Genomic DNA, 12,365 nt, shown 5'->3' on the forward strand with positions numbered 1-12,365 from the left:
TAAAATAAAAAAATAAAATTAATTACTATTTAATTAAAATTGTATTATTATTATTATTATGAATAATAATAATAATAATAATTAACGATTCTTCCATTGAGATCAGCGATAATTAAACTCACATTTAAAAAAAATATTTTTTCATGGTTTCATTTTATTTTCTTCACGAAAATAATATGAAACCAAATTCAAACAAATTAAATTTGTTTGAATTTTAATTTGTTTTAATATTATGTCAATCATTGTACTACAGATAAAATTAGAGGCTTTTTTTTACCAGACAAGTCATTTTCTTTCTTTCGTTTTTATTTGTTTCGGCCCTTCCTGCAAAACTATCCTCTTTAGATGAAAAATAAATAATTAACCTATCAATCAATGCTTCCGATAACGATTTATTACGGACAACTTTAAGCACCGAACACGATCAATTCTGACTTCCTCGGAGTTCACGGTGGTTTTGTTGTCCTCTACTGCCAACTTGTGGCAGTTTGGTGGTAGTGCGGGTTTCTATTCAGATTTTAAAAGTTTCTCTTCCAGCTGTGCAGAAAAGCTGCAGCCTCGTTACTTATTATTGAAAAACTGATTTACATTAGCTCAAAGGAGGATTTTGAATCGACCTGGGGCTTCAACTACTCAGGTTGAATCGTTTGTCATGACACTGAGGACATGTTTTCCATTCAGCTCCACCCAACGGGCAGGGCACATCACTATTGTGACAAAAGCAGGTTCAGCAACAAACAAAGTTGAAACCAGGAATGAGTTACACCTCTTTTCAAGACGCTGAAGAGGAAGGACTTTATTTTACAGATCCGTGAAGGAAGTGTTTACTTGTTCGTTTTATTTTATATTGTGAAACTAATTGATTTAAAGATGGCCTGGAAGAAAGGAAACAAGATTTCCAGACCTAAATGACAGATTTATCATTGATATGCTGGCTCTCGCCTTCTGAAGCCACACAACAGGATTTTCTTCAATGTCTTGGGACTTATCTTTTCACTTTTCAATGACTTCTGTTGGAATTACTTTAGATCTGAGTTAACAGGTGGAAATGGGACCCGCAGTTTTGTCTGAAGGCAGGACTCAGACAGGAGTCCTCTGCATGCTGCTGCTCCTTTTGCTCTGCTGCACAGGAGGAAGATGTGAGCCTGAAGAACCCAAACCAGCAGAGCCAACCAACCTCAACACTGTCAAACCTTTCCAAAATGAACCCCAGGCTTTCGACGATGAGGAGAACGTGCACCTTCCTGTGTTCACCATGGACTACCCTCGGATTCAAATTCCGTTTGAGTTCACGCTGTGGGTCCTGCTGGCGTCTTTTGCCAAAATCGGTAAGACTGGAGGCTCCTGGTTGTGCTTAAAGATGTAGGATTGGTGTGATAGATGCTTAAGGCCTTTTCTTCTCTCCAGCTTTCCATATCTACCATAAAATTACAATCTGGATCCCGGAGTCCTGCCTCCTCATCGCCATTGGCCTCATCGTTGGTGCCATCATGCACTCGGTCAAAGAGGAGCCCCCCGCCGTGCTCAGCTCGGACGTCTTCTTCCTCTACATGCTCCCGCTCATCGTCCTGGACAACGGCTACTTCATGCCCACCAGGCCGTTCTTCGAGAACATCGGGACGGTGCTGTGGTACGCCGTGGTGGGAACACTGTGGAACAGCGTGGGCATCGGGCTCTCACTCTACGCCATCTGTCAGTTTGAGGTGTTCGGGGTTCAAGACATCAACCTGCAGGTGGAGCAGTAGAGGGGAAAGGTCAAAGGTGACGGATCCTGGTATGTCCTACATCCTGATATCTCTTTCTTCTCGTTGAAGGAGAACTTGCTGTTCGCCGCCATCATCTCGGCCGTGGACCCGGTGGCGGCGCTGAACGTGTTCGAGGACATCGGCGTCAACGAGCAGATTTATATCGTCATCTTCGGAGAGGGGCTGTTCAACGACGCCGTCACCGTGGTGCGTGGGGAGATCATGTGATCTCATGTTAATAGCAACAAGTTAAAATGTAGTGTGTAATGTTGTGAAACCTATTTGCCCCGGGGGAGAGTGGAGGTGGGGGTGGGGGGGCAGTTTGGTGAGTTCCTTATTGTTGAATGGAATCATGAAACCTACCTGGGTTTCGCTCGAGGAGCAGGTTTTAGAGAATATTAGGAATGAAAATGCATCTATACCCCACCACCACCACCACCACCACCACACATACACATTTGTGTTCTGATCCCCCCCCTCCAGGTCCTCTACAACATGTTTTCCTTCCTGGCCGATTTGCCCATGGTGGATTCCATCGACGTCTTCCTGGGGGTGGCCCGGTTCTTTGTGGTGGGGGTAGGGGGCATCCTCTTCGGCCTGGTGTTTGGTTTCGTGGCCGCCTTCACCACCCGCTTCACCCATAACGTGCGTCAGATCGAGCCGCTCTTCGTCTTCATGTACAGCTACCTGGCCTACCTGCTGGCCGAGTGCTTCGCCATCTCCAGCGTCCTGGCGTAAGTGAAGGCCATCGGTTTGAATCCAACAGGAAGTGGCGGGAGATGTTTCCTTTAACAGAATATATCTGAAAAATTTTAAAGGAGGTGAAATTTCAACCTGAAATGTCTTTTTTTATGGAGAAATTTGCAGAAATGATGCTTAAAATCTCAAAGAAGATGAGAAGCAGCTGACAAATCATCTGATTTCTGTTCATCTTCACTAAAATATTGAATTTGATTTGATTTACAAGCAAACCTTGGTTTTCAAACGCTTTAGACATCGAACAATCGGAATTCGACCAAAAAATTGGGAAATTTTTTTGTCTTAGAAGTCAAACAAATTTTGGAAGTCGAACGCGAAACGAACTTTTTGGAGCGACCGTGGCTCAGTGGTATCGTGGGTCATCCAATGATTCAAGATCGGCGGTTCAATTCCTGCTCCCACCGAGTCATTTATCGTTGTGTCCTTGGGCAAGACACTTTACCCTCCTTACCTTCAGTGGGGCACTCGCTGGTGTGTGAATGTGTGTGGTTGTTCTGCTGATAGTCGGAGGGGCAGATTGGCAGCAACTCCTCCGTCAGTCTGCCCCAGGGCAGCTGTGGCTACACATGTAGTCTACCATCACCAAGTATGAATGAGGAGTGAATGAATAATGGATCCAATGTAAAGCATCTTTGAGTGTCCAGAAAAGCGCTATATAAATCTAATCCATTAATTGTTAATAATTATTATTTCTCGCTGCCAAGCGCGAGTGAAAGCGAGAAAAGTCGAGAGAAAACGTGACTGAAATGTGCTTTTTATTTCAGTTTACTGTATTCAATAATTTCTCACTTAATTTGCGTTCCATTGCCCATGGTACGAGTTACGGTACTGTAAACTTCTGTCCAAAAGACGACGGTAACTCGTACCTTAGGCTAACCTGATTACGTTGATGTTTTTCTTTTTTCTTCTTTCTTTCTTTCTTTCTTGATTTTTAAAAAATACATTTATTCATAAAAGCCAAATTACAAGAAAATCACAAATCAAATCTTTCTTTCTTTCTTTCTCGTGTTTGCTTCTTTCTTTTACATTTCTTTGATATGTTTCATTACTATACAATTTGATATATAAATGACATCATGAAATAACATATTATGTTGAAAAAAAGGTAGTTTTCTAGTGTCTTGGAACGGATTATGATCCATTTACATTATTTGTAATGGGAAAAATGTATTTGGAATTCGAACAAATCGGTATTCGAACAGCCTTCCGGAACAAATTGTGGTCGGAAACCGAGGTTTGCCTGTATTTCTTTTTGATGTGAGGTAATGACACCTTTCCAATAATATCAGACGGATCAGAAGCTGGTCTGATCTTCTGAAAGTTTCGGTGCTCTTGTAAAACTCACTTTCGTCAAACTCGTTTGTCTGCATAGTTGGAGTCGTGGAACCGACGGGGTGACATCATGTGATTCACTTTCACTTGGAGAGCCCTGGATAGGCCCATGTGTATACTTTAAATATACAACATAGATAATCTGCGTTAATAAACATTCCCCCCTCCCTCCAGCATCATCACCTGCGCCATCACTATGAAGTACTACGTTGAGGAGAACGTCTCCCAGAGATCCTGCACCACAATCCGCCACGTGATCAAGATGCTGGCCACCGTCTCCGAAACCCTTATCTTCTTCTTCCTCGGCGTGGTGACCATTACCACCGACCACGAGTGGAACTGGGCCTACATCCTGTTCACGCTGGTGTTCGCCTTTGTCTGGAGAGGACTGGGTCAGCCCTCACTTCGCACTGAAAGCACTGCAGGTGATTCAATTGGATTATTTCACCCCAACGCTTTGTCTTGCAGGCATTCTGGTGCTGACCCAGATCATCAACCCCTTCCGCACCATCCAGTTCAATCTCAAGGATCAGTTTGGCCTCGCCTACGGCGGCCTGCGGGGGGCGATCTGCTTCGCCCTGGTCTTCACCTTGCCTGACACCATCAACAGGAGGGAGCTTTTCGTCACGGCGTCAATCGCCATCATCTTATTCACAGTTTTCATACAGGCAAGAGTTTTAGAAAGGAATCCAAAGCACGACGACGACTGAACTGAGACGCACAAAACAACCCAATGCTGTTTTTGTCCCCTCAGGGCATCAGCATTCGCCCCATCGTGGAATATATGAACATCAGGAGAACCAACAAAGACCTGAACACCATCAACGTGGAGATCCACACCAGGGCAAGGATCAGCTGTCGCTGTAAAGAATGGATTCTGCCGCGTGGATTGTTTTGTGAGGCATGTGTGTGTTTTCCCTCCAGATGATGGAGCACGTCATCTGTGGGATCGAGGACCTGTGTGGACAGTGGAGCCACTACTACTGGAAAGACAAGTAGGGTGGACACGTGGATTCCATGACACGACAGAGTTGAGAAGACTTCAAATAATTTGTCAATTCTGATTTTAAAAAAAATCCTCATCAGGTTTAAGAAGTTCAACGATCGGATTTTGAGGCGCATCCTGGTCCGAGACAACCGGGCGGAGTCCAGCATCGTGGCTCTCTATAAGAAACTGGAGCTGCAGAATGCCATGGAGCTCCTGGACACCCCGATGGGGGACATCAGCGCAGCACCATCAATTGTTTCTTTGAAGTATGTCCCTGTTTCTTCATGTGATTGGTTGCCTTTGCTACAAAAAGGCTGAAATTGTCTCAATATCTCTGTTTTGTCTCAGCGATGAGAGGAAGGACGCGGCTCGGCCGAAGAAGAAGTTCCTGGCCGGCGACGTGAGGAAGATGCACGACATCCTGTCAAAGAACATGTACAAGATAAGACAGAAGGTAACTGTAGGCGACAATAATGTTGTTCAGAGGTGTTTAATGGATGCAGAATGTGAAAGAAATGAGATTATCTATAAGATCTAAAGGTTGTCTTCAGTGCTGTTGCCTCTCATTGGCCTGCAGACGCTGGCTTACACCAACAAATACAATCTGCCCGACGACAGCCGAACCAGGGAGATCCTAATTCGCCGCCACGCGAGCATCAGGAACAGCATCCGGCCCGGAAGCTTCCGTGAGCAGGTTCGTATCTATTTTGGAGGATATTAAAAATCCGTCTTTTTATTTATTTTTCGCCCCGCATCCGCCTGACCTCCTCTCTTCTCTCCGTCCTAGAGGGAACGCAACATCCCCAGGGCTCAGAAATACTTCTCCCTCCAGCCTGGAAGCAGCCTGGAGAACGATTTTGTCCTCAGAAGACGGAGTCATGGTGAGCCTGAGCAAAAACAATCCATAAATGTAGAGATTTATCCACCTCCATTAAAATTAACGCTCTGCCTGTCAGGCGGCGGCAACGATGACTTGGACAACCTCTCGGCTCGTCTTCGGCTCTCCGGAGTGCCGTCACGGTCCTCATCGCGCTCCTTAGCCGCCATGAGGAGGTTAAACACCATCAGGGAGTCTGGAAGACCAGGGGAGCAGCCTGCTGCCCCCGACCCCCCACCTGAGGTTGACATGTTGGATGAGGAGGCTCCAAGAAGACCAGCAGCTTCCAGGAAGCCAGCAGTCGCTGCACCAAGGAGGAGAAGCTCAGGGCATCCGGATGAAGATGCAGATCCCACCGACCCCCCCCAGCAGCCACCTCCCCCCGGGTGGGTGCCTGAGAACCAGGATCCGGGAGCAAACGGGGCAACAAGCTCCCTGCTGAGGCACCCATCAACAGGGGGCGGGGGCTCCAGGAGGTCGTGATGGAGGGAGAGGACGGTGGATGAACTGAACAAACCAAAGAGCCAAATAAAGACGTCATATTTTTACTGTATTTTTAAAAAAAAATTGTGTTCTGAATTTAGTATAAAATGTGGAGTGAGAACTTCCTGTTGTCGTCTTTGCATCAAGGAATCTTTGGAAAAAATAAAATAAATAAAATCATCTCATTCCAAACAGTTAAATTTTCCTGCAATAAAAAGAAGGTGGGATTCTTTTTAAAATACCGTGAAATGGTTCAGATCAGCAACCGAGGAGCAAACATTATTTTCACATGAACCACCCGTCTGCTTTGAAGAAGGGTTTGTCTTCATTACCCTCGTCTTCCTCTCCTCCTGAATCGGAATTAAAGATGCTCCACAGAGACGTTTCTTTATTTACTGCAAATCACCACAGGCTAAAACGAACAATTCAATTAAAAAACATCCATGATGAATACTGAAATGAAGAATAACAGGTGAAAACATGATGATGAAATTATCCAGGAGGACAGCAGTGGCCTCTTCTTTCAAAATGACACACTTCTGCTCTTTATTGTCTTCTTCTTTTCCTTTTGGCTTTTCTCTTCAGGGGTCGCCACAGCGAATCAATTGTCTCCATCTAACCCTGTCTTCTGCATCCTCTTCTCTCACACCAAGAACCTTCATGTCCTCTTTCACTACATCCATAAGCCTCCTCTTTGGTCTTCCTCTAGGCCTCCTGCCTGGCAGTTCAAAACTCAGCATCCTTCTACCAATATATTCACTATCTCTCCTCTGGACAAGTCCAAACCCTCTCAGTCTGGCCTCTCTGACTTTATCTCCAAAACCTCTAACCTCTGCTGTCCCTCTGATGTACTCATTCCTGATCACATCCTTCCTGGTCACTCCCAGGATCACACACAACCTCAGCATCTTCATCTCTGCTACCTCCAGCTCTGCCTCCTGTCTTTTCCTCAGTGACACTGTCTCTAGACCAAACAACATCGCTGGTCTCACCACATTTTGTACACCTTTCCTTTCATTTTAGCTGAACTCTTCTATCACACATCACACCTGACACTTTCCTCCACCTGTTCCATCATACATGTCCTGCACCGCTCTAACATACTTCTCTGCCACTCCAGACTTCCTCATACAATACCACAGTTCCTCTCTGGGCACCCTGTCATAAGTCAGTCATTTTCATATTACCACCGCTACATCCGCCACAGCGGGTCACGGGGAGCTGGAGCCTATCCCAGTGGCATAGGGCGCGAGGCGGGGGGGACACTTCGGGCACGACGCCAGTGCACCGTGGAGCCACACACAAAGACATACAACCACTCACACACACACTCATTCCTACAGGCAATTTGGGACCGGCCAATCAACCTTAAGTGCATGCTTTTGGAGGTGGGAGAAAGCCAGAGAACCCGGAGAGAACCCACACAGACACGGAGAGAGCAAGCAAACTCCGCACAGAGCGGGACTCGAACCCGGGTCCGCCGTGTTGTGAGGCAACAGCGTTAACCACTGCGCCACCGTGCCGCCCACCCTGTCATAAGCTTTCTCCAAATCTACAAAAACACAATGCAGCTCCATCTGGCCTTTTCTGTACTTCTCTATCAACATCCTCAAAGCAAATACTGCATCTGTAGTACTCTTTATTGGAAAGAAACCATACTGCTGCTCACACATGCTCACTTCTGCCCCTAGTCTAGCTTCCACTACTCTTTCCCATAACTTCATTGTATGGGTCATCAGCTTTATTCCTCTGTAGTTGCCATAACTCTGCACGTCTCCCTTGTTCTTAAAAATGGGCACCAGCACACTTCTCCTCCATTCCTCGGGCATCTTCTCACTATCAAAGATCATGTTGAACAACCCAGTCAGAAACTCTACTGCCACCTCTCCTAGACACTTCCAAACCTCCACAGGTATATCATCAGGACCGACTGTCTTTCCAGTCTTCATCCTCTTCAATTTCCTCCTCACTTCATACTGACTAATCTTTGCTACATCCTGGTCCACAACAGTCACCTCTTCTAGTCTTTGTTCTCTCTCATTTTCCATGTTCATCAACTCTTTTCATCTTCCCATCACACTACTGGCACCTGTCAATAGACTTCCGTCCCTATCCTTAATCACCCTAACCTGCTGCACGTCCTTCCCATCTCTATCTCTCTGTCTTGCCAACCTGTATAGATCAGTCTCTCCCTCCTTACTGTCCAACCTAGTATACAAGTCATCATATGCCCCTTGTTTGGCCTTTGCTACCTCTACCTTCACCTTATGCTGCATCTCCCTGTAGTCCTGTCTACTCTCCTCAGTCCTCTCAGTGTCTCACTTCTTCTTTGCTAACCTCTTTCTCTGTATACACTCCTGTACCTCCTCATTCCACCACCAACTCTCCTTATCTACTTTCCTTCCAGGTGACACACCAAGTACTCTCCTACCTGTCTCCCTGATCACATTAGCTGTAGTTGTCCAGTCATCTGGAAGCACCGCCTGACCACCAGAGCCTGTCTTAACTCCTTCCCAAAAGTCATACAACACTCTTCCTTTTTCAGCTTCCACCATTTTGTCTTCTGCTCTGTCTTTGTCCTCTTCATCTTCCTCACCACCAGAGTCATCCTACAGACCACCATCCTATGCTGTTTGGCTACACTATCATCTACCACTATTTTGCAGTCACTGATCTCCTTCAGGTTACACCGTCTACACAAGATGTAGTCTACCTGTGTGCTCCTACTTCCACTCTTATAAGTCACCCTATGTTCCTGCCTCTTCTGGAAGAAAGTATTCATTATAGCCATTTTCATCTTTTTTGCAAAGTCAACTACCATCTGTCCTTCTGCGTTCCTCTCCTGGATACCAAACCTGCCCATCACCTTCTCATCACCTCTGTTTCCTGCACCAACATGTCCATTGAAGTCTGCACCAATGATAATTCTCTCACTTCTAGGTATGCTCTGCATCACTTCATCAAAGTCCAACCAGAATTTCTCCTTCTCCTCCAGCTCACATCCTACCTGTGGAGCATACCCACTAACAACGTTGAACATCACACCTTCGTTTTCTAGCTTCAGACTCATCACTCTATCCGACACTCTTTTTACCTCCAGGACATTCCTAACAAACTCCTCCTTCAAGATAACTCCTACTCCATTTCTCTTCCCATCTACACCATGATAGAGCAACTTGAACCCTGCTCCTAAATTTCTAGCCTTGCTAACTTTCCACCTGGTCTCCTGGACACACCTTCCTTCTCTGCATCATGTCAACCAACTCTCTACCTTTTCCTGTCATAGTTCCAACATTCAACGTCCCTACTCTCAGTCCTATACTCTCCTTTACAGTAGTCCAATTTCCACCGGCACCCTGTAGGTCAACAGCACCGATGGTGGTCGTTGTTAACCCGGACCTCGACCGATCCGGTATGGAAGTCATAGGTTTGATTCGCATGTTTGATTTGGCAAAAGTTTTACGCCAGATGCCCTTCCTGACGCAACCCTCTGTATTTATCCGGGCTTGGGACCGGCACAATAAGACACTGGCTTCTGTCCTCTTGTGGCTACATTTCTTTATTTTCTTTAATTTCTACTTCATAGCGTTCAAGTTTTTAAAGCCGCCCCTTTCTGCAGCTTTCACGCTTCCATCTTTTTAGGTTTAATTCGACTTTAATTAGACTTTCTGTCTAATGTGCCTGAAGTGATTGCAGCAGCACAGATGTGTTTTTACAGGCAGAGGGATTAAAATATGACACGTAAAGTTTTCTCATGGAGAAAAAAACCAACACATAAACTGGATTAAAATTTAAAGACGACATCTGATCGAGACCCTGAGCTGGAAATTGACCTCTTCCTTTATGACGTCTGACATTTACGAGATTGAAAACCCAATAGAAGCCGGACGGGTGAGAATTTAGAGATGAAGAGCGATCATCTTCAGACTGAAGACGCCTCATTAAAAATGGATTACGCTCAAACCCATGTGAGATATTCTGTGGGATGATGATTTACTGCAAATCAGAGAGCAGGGGAGATTAACCCACGTGGAAATGAGGCCGAATCCCAACAAAGTTGACAAATCCTTCACATCCCCTGTGGATGTAGGACATTTTTATTTATAACAGTGCAGCCAAATTTTCTCCTCAACATATAGGAGATGTTTGAGTTCATGGATTCATTGATTATTGATGAGCGAAGCTCAGCTATTGACTGACAGGTTTCTTAATCTCCAGAAATCTCCTCCTCCTCCTGTACAAACATCCTACCTGTCTGCTTCCTGACTGCTTTCTAAGCGCTCCTCATCTTTTGTGCAACAGACAGCAGCAGGTTCTCCGGAGCTCCAACTTTGAGCTCAGCATCCATCCACCAGCAGGAGTCCTGTCAAGATGCCTTTCATCCGAACACTGCACCCGAGCTGTAAGCTGCCTGGAATAAGAGCATCAGAGCAATGCTTTGGATGTAAAAAAGCTCAAACCAAACGCCTGCAATATCTTTGCCTGGAGCAAATTTGCATCCTGATCAAGAAACGTCCTCGCATGTGGGAGGCTCTGGCAAACATCCTGGTGTAGGAACCGTCAGCTGCACATACAGACGAAGGGAAGAGAGCAGAAGAGGAGAGAGGAGACGGAGAAGGAGGGATCCAAATGTGGCTTTGAGATCATTTGCTGAGAGGGAGACAAAACAGATTGTGTATTTTACATGTGTCACCTCTGGTGGAGCTTCAGCAGCAACAAGGAGGAGCAGCAAAGAGGTCCGCGGGCTTCAGTTGTTATCAGCTCCATTCTGCTGTAGTCAGCTTGGAGCCGGGAAACAACCGGGGGGGGGGAGTCGCAAGGAAACTTTAAGATAGAGACGCTTGCGAGTCCTGGTGAGGTGTTAGGGAATTTATTCAAGCAGGAAAAAGGAGGATTGGGTGAAACCGAGGAAGAAAGATGAACCAAACTGCATCCGTCTCGCATCAGATCGACTGTCAGACCGTCAAGGATACAAAGGTAGGATGGTTTCATCTTCGCATGTAAAATCAGATGGTGCTAATCCTGACTTTGCAAGAAGTGTTCATTTACTTAATTGAAGTAAAACTATTCAGACTTGACCTGAAGTAATCTAATTTAATCTAATTATTCCTCATGTGTTCATGTTAGATAGGTTTTACCTCTGATCAGATGATCTTAAGGTGATCTTTACGTTCATCATACTGAAATTCTCAAATTTACGAATATTTTGGAAGCTGAAAAAAAATCATTTCCTGTCACTCACCTGAAATGCAAAGTAGGAAAGCGTTGGTTTAAATACCAACAATTTCTACTTAAATACATGATTCCTCTTCTTCTCCTACGTTGGAGCCGACAGCCTTCAAGCAAAGTCACAAGCTGCACCTTTTTAAACGCTTGAGTTGTCAAAACAGATGGACGCTTCTCTGCTCAAACACACCACACACTCTTGAGTGCATTTTTTTTTCGGGGGGGGGGGGTATTTTCGTCAGCGGATTAATCTACATTTGGTGCCTTGGTGAGGATTTTTGGCAGAAGCATGTTGTATGTGGGACTGAGTCAAAATAGCAAACAGTGTATGTGTTCATGGGTAATTAAGGAAAATGTCACACGGAGCAACAGTGTGACTCATTGATGTGTTTGGTATCATTTTTTGGACGCCGTGCGACACAGAGGGACGCGATAAATCAATGCTGGGCATAAACTACTTGTTAGAATCATCACTTTATTGCATCATTTCTTTGTTGGCAGGAAGTGAAATGTGAGTTATGTAACAATGTTGGCGACGGCTGCGTGTGGAAATGGGTGTTCTGGACGTGTGTGGCAAATGCTTTCAATAAACACAACTTTTATTGCATTGAAGAGAAACAAAAAACACGCCAAGAGAGATTTAAAGCTCTTTCTTTTTTGCACTGTTTTGTACAAAATCATGATCGATGTCATCAATTTCAGCCTGAATATAATGATTGGCTGTCTGACTCATATTGATTATTGCATAGGATGACGTCAGGAAGTCGAGGATCAGACTCCGCAGGGAGGCTCTGTCATTATGGGATGTCTAGCCTGAGCTGTAGGAAGACGAATCCCCAAAAGAATCCCAATACTAGAAGTTGGGGGTGGCGGCGACGGCTGATGACTCTGCTGAGACCGATGGGGCTGTCATAAATTGAGCTGGAGTGAAACCACATGTCTGATATTACGCAAC

General features: G+C 45.3%; 2 protein-coding genes across 2 annotated transcripts in view; both read left to right on the forward strand.

Annotated features, from left to right (window-relative positions):
• The first annotated feature begins 755 nt into the window (after window positions 1–755).
• LOC137591357 (sodium/hydrogen exchanger 2-like) lies at window positions 756–6,553 on the forward strand. The gene is made up of 13 exons (XM_068309288.1): window positions 756–1,328; window positions 1,408–1,733; window positions 1,815–1,952; window positions 2,229–2,479; window positions 4,011–4,228; window positions 4,305–4,504; window positions 4,591–4,680; window positions 4,761–4,831; window positions 4,923–5,090; window positions 5,173–5,278; window positions 5,402–5,518; window positions 5,612–5,705; window positions 5,781–6,553. Exons 1-13 carry the CDS (start codon window positions 1,049–1,051, stop codon window positions 6,182–6,184), a joined length of 2,463 nt encoding a protein of 820 aa, XP_068165389.1. The 5' UTR covers window positions 756–1,048; the 3' UTR covers window positions 6,185–6,553.
• Window positions 6,554–11,051: 4,498 nt separating this feature from the next.
• LOC137591231 (inactive dipeptidyl peptidase 10-like) overlaps window positions 11,052–12,365 on the forward strand; it is a 39,601-nt gene continuing 38,287 nt past the window's right edge. Inside the window, exon 1 of the mRNA XM_068309106.1 lies at window positions 11,052–11,161. Within this exon, the coding sequence (XP_068165207.1) occupies window positions 11,102–11,161 (60 nt within the window). The 5' untranslated portion in view covers window positions 11,052–11,101. The remainder of the gene's footprint in view (window positions 11,162–12,365) is intronic.

Source organism: Antennarius striatus, chromosome 24 (assembly GCF_040054535.1).
Source record: "Antennarius striatus isolate MH-2024 chromosome 24, ASM4005453v1, whole genome shotgun sequence".
Lineage (NCBI taxonomy): Eukaryota > Metazoa > Chordata > Actinopteri > Lophiiformes > Antennariidae > Antennarius > Antennarius striatus.

What these genes read in the sequence shown, in the direction of transcription:
- LOC137591357 (XM_068309288.1), top strand. Translation starts at nt 1,049, where the DNA reads ATGGGACCCGCAGTTTTGTCTGAAGGCAGGACTCAGACAGGAGTCCTC. An exon ending in TATTCACAGTTTTCATACAG is followed by an intron (nt 4,505 to 4,590) that starts GCAAGAGTTTTA and finishes TTGTCCCCTCAG; the next exon opens with GGCATCAGCATTCGCCCCAT. An exon ending in CACTACTACTGGAAAGACAA is followed by an intron (nt 4,832 to 4,922) that starts GTAGGGTGGACA and finishes AATCCTCATCAG; the next exon opens with GTTTAAGAAGTTCAACGATC.